General features: G+C 42.7%; 1 protein-coding gene across 8 annotated transcripts in view; it reads right to left on the minus strand.

Moving 5' to 3' along the window:
* The window catches only part of LOC132867290 (intermembrane lipid transfer protein VPS13B-like), a 335,496-nt gene that overhangs the window by 256,705 nt on the left and 63,310 nt on the right, over positions 1-15,481 (minus strand). For all 8 annotated transcript variants that reach the window (XM_060900109.1, XM_060900106.1, XM_060900105.1 and 5 more), the window contains 4 exons: positions 12,335-12,422; positions 6,910-7,095; positions 6,267-6,433; positions 5,607-5,801 (listed from right to left, as the gene is read on the minus strand). In XM_060900109.1, the coding sequence (XP_060756092.1) occupies positions 5,607-5,801; positions 6,267-6,433; positions 6,910-7,095; positions 12,335-12,422 (636 nt within the window). The remainder of the gene's footprint in view (positions 1-5,606; positions 5,802-6,266; positions 6,434-6,909; positions 7,096-12,334; positions 12,423-15,481) is intronic.

Below are 15,481 nucleotides of genomic sequence, written 5' to 3' on the forward strand. Positions count from 1 at the left end.
CTGTTCAGGGCGGAGTGATTTGGAGCGCAGGAGGAAGCGCTGAGCTGCACTGAGGTTTATTTACACATTTCAACCTCCTTCAGCCGCTTAAACTCAGTGAGAACATGAACATCACAGCCAGGTGTGTTTATCTGCTCGAGAAGGTGTTCGCTTGCCATCCTTCCACTTGCAAGTGGTGAGTGACTTGCGCATGTCCGATATGCACTGGGATCATGTGACGTGCCGTCTAATTAGTCATGTGATTAGCGTATCCGTGTATTGGTGTTGCTGTGTGCACGCGAATCGTGTATTGGCGTTGCTGTGTGCACGCGAATCGTTTTAAAAACGTTAATCTGATGATCCGCTGATTCGAAATAATGTAAACAGGACCTAAGTCTGAAATAGTTTCCATGGAAACATGAAAAATTTCTTTGTATGAAAAGGCACATCTACATCACCTTGTTAAAATGTATACCAAGTTTCAAATCCGCATCATGAATAGTTTTGGATATATACTCCGGAAACAAACGTTGCTCTTAGAAACTAAGTCAAAATCTATTTTTAAGTGTAAAAATTTGAAAAAAATTTTTTCAAAAATTCAAAATAGCAAAAGGCAACATGTTCAACATGTTGCTTGATATGTATACAAAGCTTCATGAAGATATCTTCAGTAGTTTTAAAGATACGGCCCGGAAACGAAAACATGACCAGACGGATGGACGGAACCAGTTTCTATATCCCTCGCCAAACCTCATTTGGGCGGGGGAGATGTACACTTGTGTACAAAATAATAGCAGTGTGTTTAAAACAACTGAGAAAAAGCTCAATCCTCATAATAGCATTTATTTCTACATACACAAAGGCACTGGGAGCATTGCACATTCAATTTCAAATAAAAATAAATAAGTAAATAAATAAAAAATATCAATTTTAAACTGAAAATGAAGAAAAAAAAAAGAATAGTCTGTTCAAAAAAAAAATAGCAGTGTCTGCATTTTCATTTACAAACTCGAATATTTACAGTATAAACTGAAATGTGTTTACAGATTTAGCTTTTCTGTAAATCACTGAACTAATATTTAGTTGTATAACCCTTTATTTCCGATAACTGCTTTACATCTGTGTGGCATGGAGTCAACTAACATCTGACACCCGCAAAGAGATATTCCAGCCCAAGCTGACTGGACTACATTCCACAGTTCTTCTGCATTCTTGGGTTTTGCATCAAAAACAGCATTTTTTTTTTTATAAAAGTCACTCCACAAATTCTCAATCGGATTGAGGTCTGGAGATTAGGCTGGCCACTTCATACCATCAATCTTGTTGGTCTAGGACCAGGATGTTGCCTTCTTGCTGGTGTGTTTGGGGTCATTGTCCTGCTGAAACACCCATTTCAAGGGCATTTCTTCTTCAGCATAATGCAACATGACCTCTTCCAGTATTTTGATATATTCAAACTGGTCCATGGTGGCCGGCATGCGATAAATGGGCCCGACTCCAAAGTATGAGAAACATCCCCAAACCATTATGCTTGGGGGCATTGTGGCTCAGGTGGATAAAGCGCCATACCATAAATCCGGGGACCCGGGTTCGATTCTGACCCGAGGTCATTTCCCGATCCCTCCCCGTCTCTCGCTCCCACTCATTTCCTGTCCTGTCTCTACACTGTCCTATCCAATAAAGGTGAAAAAGCCCCAAAAAAAGTATCTTTAAAAAAAAAAAAAAAAACACATTATGCTTGCACCTCCATATTTTACAGTCTTCACAGTGTACTGTGGCTTGAATTCAGTGTTTATGGGTCGTCTCACAAACTGTCTGTGGCCTTTAGACCCAATAAGAACAATCTTGCTCTCATCTGTCCATAGAATGTTGCGCCACTTCTCTTTAGGCCAGTCAGTGTGTTCTTTGGCAAACTGTAACCTTTTCAACACGTCTTTTTTTTCAGCAAATGGTACTTTACGAGGGTTTCTTGCAAATAGTTTGGCTTCACATAGGCGTCTTCTGATTGCTGCAGTACTCCCAGGTAACTGAAGATCTTCTTTGATTTCCCTGGAGCTGATCATTGGATGCTTCTTTGCCATTCTATAATCTACGCGGATGGTAGTATTTCTTTTCCTACCACGTTTCGGGTTTTGTTTGCCATTTTAAAAGCATGAGAGATCATTTTAGCTGAGCAGCCAATTATTTTCTGCACTTCTTTATATATATATGTTTTCCCCTCTCCAATCAACTTCTTGATCAAAGTTCTTTCTCCTTCGGTACAATGTCTGGAATGACCCATTTTACTCACTGAGCAAGGGCTAAAACCAGCAGGTACAACATTTGCTGCCCTCCTTCTTTAAATAAGGACCATAACGGACACCCGTTTCTTCACAGAATGAATGACCTCACTAATTGAACTCCACACTGCTATTAATTTGAACACGCCCCTTTCATTAAATGAGTCAATTACACCCAATTAGCAGAGTGCATGTCATGACTTGATTCTGTTGGTTGCCCATTACTTGGCTACACCTATTTTTTCCCCCTATGTTGTATTATCTTTTCTGCCAAAATCAGTAATTAAACACGTTAGGTGATGTCAGACTGCTATTATTTTGCACATAACTGTATAGAGTTTTAATTGTATAAGCAGGGTTCTAACTAGACCAAAATATAAGCATAGTGGCACCAGTCAATGGCCAGGGGTTTGGGGGCTGCCTTAGGCCCCCAAAAGCTCGTATGTTCCACATGCTCAGAGATGCATTCTAGTGCATTCCCTGGCACTCATAGGCCTCCCTGAAAGACGCTCTTTTTTGGTAATATTAATGAGATTTTTTTTTTTTTTGCCAAAAGTTGCTGTGATTGTTTTTGATTGGAGACTTATTATAATTAATATGCAACTATATTAGTGACATTTATAGAATAAAAATAAAACAAGTGTCAGCTTTATTTTCAGCTTCAGCCATTCAGATCTAGATCCAACTCGTATCATACCTTCCCGTACTCACCATTACTCCAATGGTTTCAATGCACTGTGTTGCGTCATAAAAATAAAAAAAAATAAAAATTTCCGGGGCCCAGCATGTATTACGTGTATGGTACGTAAGCACCTGTTAACACGGATGGCACTTTACTGTGAACACAGCATAAGGAAGGAGGTAAACCAGACTAGCATGACCACATGGAACTACTCGGGCAGCAATGCACTAGCCGTTTACGTGGACGGGGAGTGAAGCATGTCCGAATGTAGAACATTCACATGGCAACACGCCGTCGCGTGGGGATAACAAGAGAAAATTAAATAAAAGACCACATTTTCAAGATTGGCAGTAGCGGCAACTTTTACAGGCGTGTCGGCAATATTGTAGGCATAGCGGTAAGGAAACCTTGCATATCGGCCTGATACGCTGAAAAGGCCTAGTTAGAACCCTGTGTTAGTAACAAGTTAGCATCAAATCATCCATCAGCTGAGGCACTGGTTTACAGCTTATGGCTATACGCAGACGGTGCCTGCCCTCTGTTACACAATGGCATTTCTCTTGTCATAATTGTAAATGACCCGTTTTATTTGTCTACATTTATGGGTTTGTGTTGGCTCAGTTTCTTTATTTTTCATATTCTTTCTGGTCCTAGTGAACCAGTGTACAAGCACGTGTTATTGATAAAGACTCAAAGCACTTCTAATCGTTCTACATAAGGGCTTCTGCTCAATACGATCAACATTTTTAAAAAAAAAGGCAGCTATTAAAACCTGACAAATTCCTTATATAAAACAGCAGTAATCCATGCAAATTACAGTCATGCCGGAAAGTCTGCACACCCCTTTCACCTTCTCCACGTTTTATTACGTTACAGACTTACTCTAATAGATTGAGTTCATTTTTTTGTCTCAAAATTCTTCACAAAATAGCCCAGAATGACAAAGGGAAAGCAGGTTTTTAGACATTTGTGCTAATTTATTAAAAATCAAAATGTAAAATATATGTACACAAGTGTGCACACCCTTTGATATGACACCCAAAAGTTAGCTGAGGTGCATTTTGTTTCCACTGATACTGCTTGAGATGTTTCTGCAACTTAATTGGCATCCACCTGTGGGAAATTCAATTGATTGGACATGATTGGGGATCGCCAGCACCTGCCTATATAAGGTCCCACAGTTGACAGTGCATGTCAGAGCAAACTCCAAGCCATGGGGTCAAAGGAATTATCTACAAACCTCAGAAACAGGATCGTGTCAAGGCATAGATCTGGAGAAGGGTACAGAAAAATTGCTGCAGGTTTACAGGTCCCAAAGAGCACAGTGGCCACCATCATTCATAAATGGAAGAAGTTTGGAACCTTCAAGAATCTTCCTAGACCTGGCCACCCGGCCAAACTGAGTGATCGGGGAAGACGGGTCTTGGCCAGGGAGGTGAGCAGGAACTTGAGGGTCACTCTGACAGAGTTCCAGCATATCCTTGTGGAGATGGGAGAACCTTTCAGAAGCTCAACCATCCAGGCAGCACTCCACAAATCAGGCCTTTATGGTAGTGTGTCCAGACGGAAGCCACTCCTTAGTAAAAAGGCACATGACAGCCCGCTTGGAGTTTGCCAAAAGGCACCTAGAGGACTCTCAACCATGAGAAACAAGATTCTCTGGTCTGATGAAACCAAAATTGAACTTTTTGGCCCGAATGCCAAGCGTCATGTCTGGAGGAAACCAGGCACCGCTCATCACCTGGCTAATGCCATCCCTACAGTGAAGCATGGCGGTGGCAGCATCATGATATGGGGATGCTTTTCAGCAGCGGGAACGGGGCGACTAGTCCCGATGGAGGGAAAGATAAATGCAGCCAAGTACACCGAGATCCTTGAAGAAAACCTGCTCCAGAGTGCTCTGGACCTCAAACTGGGGCGAAGGTTTACCTTCCAATATGGCAACGACCCAAAACACACAGCCAAGAGAATAAAGGAGTGGCTTTGGAGAAAGCCTGTGAATGTCCTTGAGTGGCCCAGCCAGAGCCCAGACCTGAATCCAATTGAACATCTGTGGAAGGAGCTGAAACTGGCTGTGTAGCGATGCTCCCCATCCAACCTGACAGAGCTTCCAAGGATATGCCAAGAGGAATGGGCAAAAATGTCCAGAAACAAAGTGTACCAAGCTCATAGCTTCTTTCCCAAGACGCCTTGAAGCTGTAACTGCTGCCAAAGGCACATCAACCAAGTATTAGGCTAAGGGTGTGTACAGATATGTAACCCCTAAATAACCTATTTTTGTCAGTAAAATAAAAAATTGCATATTTTCTAAAAACCTGTTTTCACTTTGTAGTTATTGGCGATTGTGTGTAGATGTTTGAGGCAAAAAATGAACTAAATCTATTGTAGAATGAGTCTGTAACGTAATAAAACGTGGAGAAGGTGAAAGGGGTGTGCAGACTTCCTGGCTTGACTGTACATGAAGTCAATCGAGCTGAAATTCGCATCAGTTCGTTTTCTTATGTATATATGTTTATACACACAGGAAAATTAGTAGGATACAGACGATGTTCTGAATTTATGATATTTTCATCATGACCAATGTTCGTAAGAAATATTTACGAATAAATCCGTTCATATCCAGCTTCATAAATGAGGCCCAATTATACTACCAGAGGATTGACTACCTTTAGACAGCAGTGTGTGTAGCAGTGGTGTAGTAGGTTGTCTGAGGGCAGGCTGAGGCTGCTAACAGTGGAAATAAGCTCTGTGGCATACATCGGGACAGAATGCTCCAGATTCACCCTCTCTACCTGCATACGTAGTGCAGGCAGTGGCCTCACTGGATGGAACTGTGTAGTAGTCAACTGCACAGTCGAACCCTGGTGGGAAAAAGGAAAAAAAAAAATAATAAATCTTAATATACCTGGTAGGGGCGGCACGGTGTTGTAGTGGTTAGCGCTGTCGCCTCACAGCAAGAAGGTCCTGAGTTCGAGCCCCGGGGCCGGCGAGGGCCTTTCTGTGCGGAGTTTGCATGTTCTCCCCGTGTCCGCGTGGGTTTCCTCCGGGTGCTCCGGTTTCCCCCACAGTCCAAAGACATGCAGGTTAGGTTAACTGGTGACTCTAAATTGACCGTAGGTGTGAATGGTTGTCTGTGTCTATGTGTCAGCCCTGTGATGACCTGGCGACTTGTCCAGGGTGTACCCCGCCTTTCGCCCGTAGTCAGCTGGGATAGGCTCCAGCTTGCCTGCGACCCTGTAGAAGGATAAAGCGGCTAGAGATAATGAGATGTGTGTGATATACCTGGTAGTAATGTGTGCACGAAAGCGAGAAAGCGTGTGTGTTACCTTCTGGCCTAATACAGCAGGAAGCAGTATATGCAACAGGTTGAATTCTGCCATGGTGACCGTAATAGAAGCCTTCAGTAGTGTCACACACGTCAGCCGTGTTGGGATAAACTCTTCCAAGACTTTCTCATTCCCTGGAGGAATCTCCTTGTTCTCCTCCACCGTATCTATCCACCCAGAAGACAGAAATATACACACACACACACACACACACACACACAGAGAGAGAGAGGGAGAGAGAGAGATGGAAGGACTGAGAAGAAAAGAGATAGAACTCAACAGGTGTTTCTATCCAGGAAACAGGGTGCCCACTCACACCTGATTTCAATCAATGGGATGACACACACCTGACTCTAATTTCACCTTCAAATTAACTGCTAATCCTAGAGGTTCACATACTTTTGCCACTCACAGATATGGAATATTGGATCATTTTCCTCAATAAATAAATGACCAAGTACAATATTTTTGTCTCATTTGTTTAACTGGGTTCTCTTGATCTACTTTTAGGACTTGTGTGAAAATCTGATGATGTTTTAGGTCACATTTATGCAGAAATATAGAAAATTCTAAAGGGTTCACAAACTTTCAAGCACCACTGTAGTTAAATCTTTTTCTCAGTCAACTGCTGTGTAACAGTTACCTGGCTTTAGTGTGTAGTAGGGCTCATACTCGTGGTCCATGGCACAGGCAACCATCTTCAAGATGCGATGGACAGCACTACTATGTAGCAGTAGATCCAGGGGGCCAATCACCAATCGTTTTATCGACATTTCCTCAATCGATTGACCAGAGTCCACCTTACCCATTTGAGAGAAATCCTGTTGCCCTATTCTCACACACACACACACGATGTTAGCTCAATGCTTTGTAAGCCACAGAGCAGAGTAATCAACACCAAAATCACATGTAGAATGCTGAAGTGTACAGAACATTAGTAGCTAGCTTTGGGGATTTTCTAATATCACACCAATAGCTTTATTCTGTGACATCAGCTATTTGGCAAATGCGTCGAACATTATCTATCTAGTTTTGCTTAGGAATAAGTATTTAGCACTATAAAAGCCTCCAATCCTAAATCTCAATTCAAGTCCCTGTGAGACCGAGCTCACGCCACATCATGTATATTACAACTTGATTCAAGTCCATCTGTGGAAAATAATGATTGCACATGCAACTCCGTCCTATATAAAGGAGTCTGAATACTTTCTCCTGCTGGACTATCACAGCTGGCAAGTAAATCATTTCCTTAATGCAAACCAGTCAGTTCAACTAATATTACAGAGACTTACAGCGCCTTCAGAAATATTGATATACTTCACGTAAGCCAGCAAAAATTAAAAGGCTGGAGACGCTCAGAGGGATCCTGATCCACTTCTCCATGCAGAGCATTTTACTGCGCGTCGTCATAATAAGGAATTTTTTCAGCATTTAAAGAAATCTTATCCCTAAAGACTTGTGGCCTGTTTATAGTTGGTCAGCTTTACTTGCATCACTGCCATGAAAATGCATGACTTTCAAATCTCCCAAAAGGCATCCTTTCCCACAATGCGCAACATTTTGAGTCAGCCTCAGGAGAGCTCTGCATTTATGCTATTGAACTGTAATGAAAGCTGAAATTCTAATCCATCTACTCATTCATCTTCTGATATCAAACCATTTCAATACTTTTGGAAGGGGTCATGTTCATCGCATCACCTTGTTGAAAGTTCTACACCTCGTGACAGGGGCAACCAGGTTTTGGGCTGAATTACCCTGATAAGCAGCACAATTCTTCAGCCACAAAAATCATCAATGACACACCAAAACATATGACTGTGGGGCATCCGGTGTTTTTCCCCGTATGCAGTCCCCCCCCGTTGCCAAATATGGCGATTGTCTCGTCTCGTCTTCATCCGCTTTATCCGGGACCGGGTCGCGGAGGCAGCAGTCTAAGCAGGGAAGCCCAAACTTCCCTTTCCCCAGACACCTCGGCCAGCTCCTCGGGAAGAACACCGAGGCATTCCCAGGCCAGCCGAGAGACATAGTCCCTCCAGCGTGTCCCAGGTCTTTCCTGAGGCCTCCTCCTGGGGGGACATGCCTGGAACACCTCCCCAGGGAGGCGTCCAGGAGGCATCCGAAAGAGATGCCCGAGCCACCTCAGCTGATTCCTCTCGATGTGGAGGAGCAGCGGCTCTACTCCGAGCTCCTTCCGAGTGACTGTGCTTCTCACCCCATCTCTAAGGGAGCGCCCAGCCACCCTGCGAAGGAAACTCATTTCGGCGGCTTGTATCCACGATCTTGTTCTTTCGGTCATTACCCAAAGCTCATGACCATAGGTGAGAGTCGGAACATAGCTCGACCAGTAAATCGAGAGCTTCGCCTTTTGGCTCAGCTCCTTCGCCACGACGAACCGGTAAAGCGACCGCATCACTGCGGAGGCTGCACCGACCCGCGTTATTGTGTTCATCAAAAAAAATTTAGTTTTGGTCTCATCTGACAACAAAACTAAATTACAAGCGTAGTTCAAATGATACTTGAAGTTCTTCATTTTGTGAGATGCACTGAGGAAGGGCTACTTTCTTGCAATCCTTCCAAATACAACCCCATTTCCAAAAGAGTTGGGACGCTACTACGTTTTTGCCTGATGTACAATTTCAGTTGCTCAACAGTTTGGGGTCTCCTTTGTCATATTTTGCGTTTCATAATGCATCAAATGTTTTAAATGGGAGACAGGTCTGGACCACAGGCAGGCCAGTTTAACACCTGGACTCTTACTACAGAGCCATGCAGTTTTAATATGTGCAGAAAGTAGTTTGGCATTGTCTTTCTGAAAGAAGGAAAGTCTTCCCTGAAAAAAACTGTCTGGATGGCAGCATATTCAGCATTAATGATGTCTTCCCAGATGCACCCTCATACCATCACAGATGCTGGCTTTTGAACTGGGCATTGATGAGTCAGATGGTCCCTCTCCTCTTTAGGCTGGAAGATGCAGCGTCCATGATTTCTGAAAAGAATTTCTAATTTTGATTCATCAGACCTCGGGACAATTTTCCACTTCACGCCAGTCCATCGTAAAAGAGCTCGGGCCCAGAGAAGGTGGCGGTGTTTCTGGATATTGTTTATATCTGGTTTTAACTTGTATTTGTGGATGCAGTAATGAACTGTTTTCACAGACGATGGTTTTCTGAAGTATTCCTGAGCCCATACAGTGATTTACACTACAGACACGTGTCTACTTTTAATGCAGTGTCTCCTGAGGGCCTGAAGATCACAGGCATCCATTGTCAGTTTTCAGCCTTGTCTCTTGCATACAGAGATTTCTCCAGATTCTCAGTCTTTTAATGATATTTTGTACCATAGATGATGTGTTCCCCAAATTCTTTGTAATTTTACATTGAGGAATGTTAAATTGTTGCACTGTTTGCCCATGCAGTCTTTCACAGAGCGGTGAACCCCTCCCCATCTTTACTTCTGAGAGACTCAGACTATCTGGGATGCTTTTTTTTTTTTTTAAATACCCAAATCATGTCACTGACCTGTTGCCAATGAACCAAATTAGTTTTTTGTTTGGTTGTTTGTTTTTTAGCATTACACAACTTTTTCAGTCTTTTGTCCTGTCCTAACTTTTCCGAAAAGTGTTGACATCAAATTCAAAAAGAGTATGTGTTTTTCAAAAAACAATAAAATCTCAGTTTCAACATTTGATATGTTGTCTTTGTACAATTTTCAACAAAATATAAGGTTTCCATGATTTGCAAATCTTCACATTGTTTTTATTTGTTTTACACAGTGTCCCAACTTTTTGGGAATTGGGGTTGTAGCTTGTTAAAGCGGCATTTCACCATTAATTCTGAAATTTGAAAACTGACTGTACAATTCAAAAACTGATCTTAGAGGGGTTTTTTTTCCCCTGCTTCACCATCCTCCTCACTGCTTTGTAACAATGTTCACTGTTGAAATAGCTACGTAAAAAACATTAAACTGAAATGTTTCAGACGTGTGAAAGTCTTTGTTATAGCCCTAATTGTGCTTAATATTTTAACTGATATCAATTTTCTAATTTGTGCACGTTAATAAGCATCTCTCTTTTGTCTTTAAAAGTTCCTTAGTTTTCCCCCCATGGTAATGGAATTTTATCCTAGGGTAAAGGACATGATCACCTATAAATATTTTCCCCCAACATTCATATGGATATACGGTACAACAATGAACAATTATTTAAGATTCTCATTACAGTATACATCAGACCAATACAGCACCACTCCACTGGCCCATACCCTCATTCAGTATTTAATTCCCCAGGGACCTTTTTTTTTTTTTTACAGCTGCCCTTTATTACAAGCTGCTCCTATAGTTCAAATTCCACCTGTTGCTCTATCTATAATGAAGCAAGTAGTTGAGAGCATGAGACATGAGTTGGGTTTTAGAGTGTGGAGTTAAAGGGTTCAAATTACAATTTGAGGATAAAACTGCAGTGAGCAACAGCACTTCCTCTTCCTCCTGATCCAAGCCAGATTAGTGCTAATATCAAACATATGCCCATTCCTTGAGACTCGGAGAGGCCAGCTAAGGAAAGTTAGCCAGGATTTAGTGGATTAGGGGCCTTTTTGTCTGCTTCTCGCCTCTTGGCATAGGCGTAACTGAGAAATGAAGTCAGCACAGAGCACAGCCGCGTTTTGAGTTTCATTTTTGCAGAACTGACAAAAGTCACAGAGTCGGGCGTGGGACAAGCCCAGCATCACCCCACACCGCATTCCGACAAGAAAGTATTTAATTCCAACTCCACTGGAAGAGGCAGAGACTGACAAGTGTCTGTACTTTAGATATTAGCTTCACACTGACACCATGGTTACTTTAGAATTTAGATAATTCTCTCAAGATATGCAAAGAAAAAGCCATTTTGATGAAAACGTCTTGCATATGGGCGGCACGGTGGTGTAGTGGTTAGCACTGTCGCCTCACAGCAAGAAGGTTCTGGGTTCTAGCCCAGTGGCCGACAGGGCTCTTTCTGTGTGGCGTTTGCGTGGGTTTCCTCCGGGTGCTCCGGTTTCCCCCACAGTCCAAAGACATGCAGGTTAGGCTAATTGGCAGCTCTAAATTGACCGTGAATGTGAATGGTTGTGTGTCTCTATGTGTCAGCCCTGCGATAACCTGGCGACTTGTCCAAGGTGTACCCCACCTTTCGCCCATAGTCAGCTGGGATAGGCTCCAGCTTGCCCGGGACCCTGCACAGGATAAACGGCTCCAGATGATGGATGGATGGATGGATGGATGGATGGTCTTGCATATGGGCAAACATCTCTATCATTTCTTATGAGATTATTATAAATCAAATATGCTTTCAGAGACTTTTAGATAAATTTAGCTTTTTTTCGAGAAATAATGGTGCTAATTTTAAGCATTTATGTGCCAACAAGTCCATTTCAAGCTTGAAATTAATGAAACATCTAGAAATCTTATATTTGGTTTATTGCAAACTCATCTCATCTCGTTATCTGTAGCCGCTTTATCCTGTTCTACAGGGTTGCAGGGAAGCTGGAGCCTATCCCAAGTCGCCAGGTCATCACAGGGCTGACACATAGACACAGACAACCATTCACACTCACATTCACACCTACGGTCAATTTAGAGTCACCAGTTAACCTAACCTGCATGTCTTTGGACTGTGGGGGAAACCGGAGCACCCGGAGGAAACCCACGCGGACACGGGGAGAACATGCAAACTCCGCACAGAAAGGCCCTCACCGGCCATGAGGCTCGAACCCAGACCTTCTTGCTGTGAGGCGACAGCGCTAACCACTACACCACCGTGCCGCCCTATATTGCAAACTTACAGTAGGAAATACTTGATAAACATAATCAAGATATTTTCACTTGCCAAGAAGTCATTATGAGGGTGCAGACATGGAAAGTTACAGTAATTCAGTATGTCTCCAATATTCATTGGCGAGGATGTGTAGAATAAGTGATCCTCTCTCATTTTATCATCTTCACAAGACCAACATGAGAGAAAATAAGACCATAAAAGAGAGAGAGAAGGGAAGTTGAAGAATGAGTCAATACTAGGGGAGTGCGTGGGACAATACCTTTGCCATTCGCGTTCTCCATTGTGTAGAGATAATCTAAATAGAAGGCGCCAAAGCGCTGTAGCCCTGCTTCTTCAGTGTAGGTCTCCTATCAGAAGAACAGATTTTATTACAGTTTACCGTACACAGAAACACAAAATGCATAACAGGAAGCCACACTATGCATAGGAATTGAAAGAGGGTCAAAAAAGAAATGCTTTGAGTAGACAACGCAACAATCAGTGGTGAAGCACCTTCAGTCTCTCGAGATCAATTAATAAAAATTAGACCATTCGCTAATATTGGTTGTTACAAGACCAAAAGCAAGCAAGCAAAAAAAAAAAAAAAAATACCCACACCTTTGAATTTAAAATTTTTCCAAGATGTAGCCAAACATGGAGAGATGTCCATTATGGAGCTAGTGGTAACATCTACGTTACTAGCAAATGACGTTATTCTATTGGCACCATCCGAAGCAGACCTCCAATGCACACTTGAACATTTCACTGCTGAGTGTAAAACAGCTGGGATGAAAACCAGCACCTCTACAGCCAAGGGAGGGATCATCAGTGTGAGAGAGAAGCAATTACTCTTGCTCAGGAAAACAAAAAACAAAACAAAAAAAAAAAAACCCTCAAATAAAAGCACTTGATACCATTTTGCACTGTGTGACGTAATCCTAGCGTATGCGGTCATTTTAATAAACAGACGATATGACACCACATCAGTCTGGATGTATTGCAAAATTAACAGTCAAAGGAAAGCAACTGTGAAAACAGCAACAGGACAAACTACAGAATTTACATACAAGTCATCCGATAAAACGTCTTCAACATAAAACTTAGCACGACAAGTTCATTGCAGGCAGAAAACCCTAGCCAGGAGAGAAAGGAAGAGGGAAAAAAAAGCAATACAACACATGAATGAAAATCTGCTAACTTTTGTTCTTGAAGATTAACTGCCATCAATCCTTGACCACAATAGCGTGATATAAAAGAAAAAAAAAAAAAAACCACGAACGGTGCTATACTCTGAGCTATATAGAAAACACTTTTCCCAAGCGAAACACAACCCGCTCTACACTGCAACCCTGCGTGACCCCTATTTTGAGCTGCCACTTGTCTGTGTTATTAACCAAGTAGACAGTAGAGAAGCTTGGATCCAAGAAAGAAATTTTTCCAAGTTTCTTTCTTCCCATTTGTGGCAGTAGAGGGGTGATCCAGCATCAGCTACGGGCGGCAAGGAGTGAGGTAGAACCAGCAGGTAGCACATAACTGTTACCTGTGTTTGATTACTGGCATTTTATTCATGTCTGTCTTTTTTTTTTTCCCCCTTTTCAGAAAGAAGCCAGTAACTAGACAGACAGAGAAGAGCTGAGCTACCCAGCACCGTGTGCGCATGCGCCAGGCTTGTAGTACCCAAACTTTAAGGACTCGTGACTTGACTTGGACTCAGACTCGTGCGTTAAAGGAACAGTCCACCGTACTTCCATAATGAAATATGTTCTTCTCTGAATTGAGACGAGCTGATCCATACCTCTCCGAGCTTTGCGCGACCTCCCAGTCAGTCAGACGCGCTGTCACTCCTGTTAGCAATGTAGCTAGGCTCAGTATGGCCAATGGTATTTTTTGGGGCTGTAGTTAGATGCGACCAAACTCTTCCACGTTTTTCCTGTGTACATAGATTTATATGACCAGTGACACGAAACAAAGTTCAGTTACACAAATTGAAACGTGGCGATTTTCTATGCTATGGAAAGTCCGCACTATAATGACAGGCATACTAACACCTTCTGCGCGCTTCGACAGCGCATTGATATCTGAGCTCCTGTTTTTTTTTTCTCTCCCCCGCCCCCCCCTAACTTCCGTCAATACAGCCAACGTGACCACCAAGACAAGTAGCCTGCACTCCTTGGAACACAGTCTAGTCAGGGGGGCGGGGGAGAGGGGGGACAGGGGGAAAACAGGAGTGCAGGTATTAATGCGCTGTCGAAGCGCGCAGAAGGTGTTAGTACGCCTGTCATTATAGTGCGGACTTTCCATAGCATAGAAAATCGCCACGTTTCAATTTGTGTAACTGAACTTTGTTTCATGTCACTGGTCATATAAACCTATGTAAACAGGAAAAACGCGGAAGAGTTTGGTCGCATCTAACTACAGCCCCAAAAAATACCGTTGGCCATGCTGAGCCTAGCTACATTGCTAACAGGAGTGACAGCGCGTCTGACTGACTGGGAGGTCGCGCAAAGCTCGGAGAGGTACGGATCAGCTCATCTCAATTCAGAGAACATCATATTTCATTATGGAAGTACGGTGGACTGTTCCTTTAACTGCATTCGGACTCGTAAATTGGAGACGAGGACTTGGATTTTTTTCTTCATTTTTGTAACATGCCATAATAATCTGGCATAAGATATTTATATGTACATTAAGTTTTATACTAATTTCGTGCAAGAGAATGCACATTCACCTGTTCATACAACTAGGGAAACAGTACTGCAGCATGTGGAGATGATGAGGCTTAGCCCTGGAAATCCAGTCGTTAAGTCATGGCTTAACTTACAGAAAACGTATGGTAATATACTGTAGTTGTGCTGAAAAATCAAGTTTGCGTGTCTTTAGCCTAGATGCTAGTAAACCTTTCAACTGGAAAGAGTCAGCACTTAACACTGAAGAAACTAGCCAGCCATGTATAGATGACTTGCAACCACGTGATCAAAAAAATGTGCTCCGTCATGAGCGTCTGCCATGATGGTGGATATACAAAGCAACTAGGATGGCAGCCGCTGAAAGCGTGTCTGTAAACAATGCTGAATTTTCTCAGCATTACCACGGTTTGAACGGTCGAGTGAAGATAGACATTTGTGGTTTTGACCCAGATTATTTAAAAATAGTCAGACTTTTCTGAAGATAAGATGCTTCGAGTCCCCAGATATCGCGTTCTATCCGGTTTGGCTGCCGAAGAATCAAGTCCGACCTCTGACGAAACCTAGCCCGTTTTCTGAGCGGGTGCCCAGTCTGGATTGATTCTATTGTATAATTTTGCTGGCGCTCCTAGAAGCGAAATGGTAATACACGTGTTAATTATAACAACGACCGAGTGGACCACGACAAGAGAGCGCTCATTTTATAGCAAAATCTAGCAACAGGAAATAAAATTCTTCCATGA

This window comes from Neoarius graeffei, chromosome 19 (genome assembly GCF_027579695.1).
Source record: "Neoarius graeffei isolate fNeoGra1 chromosome 19, fNeoGra1.pri, whole genome shotgun sequence".
NCBI lineage: Eukaryota > Metazoa > Chordata > Actinopteri > Siluriformes > Ariidae > Neoarius > Neoarius graeffei.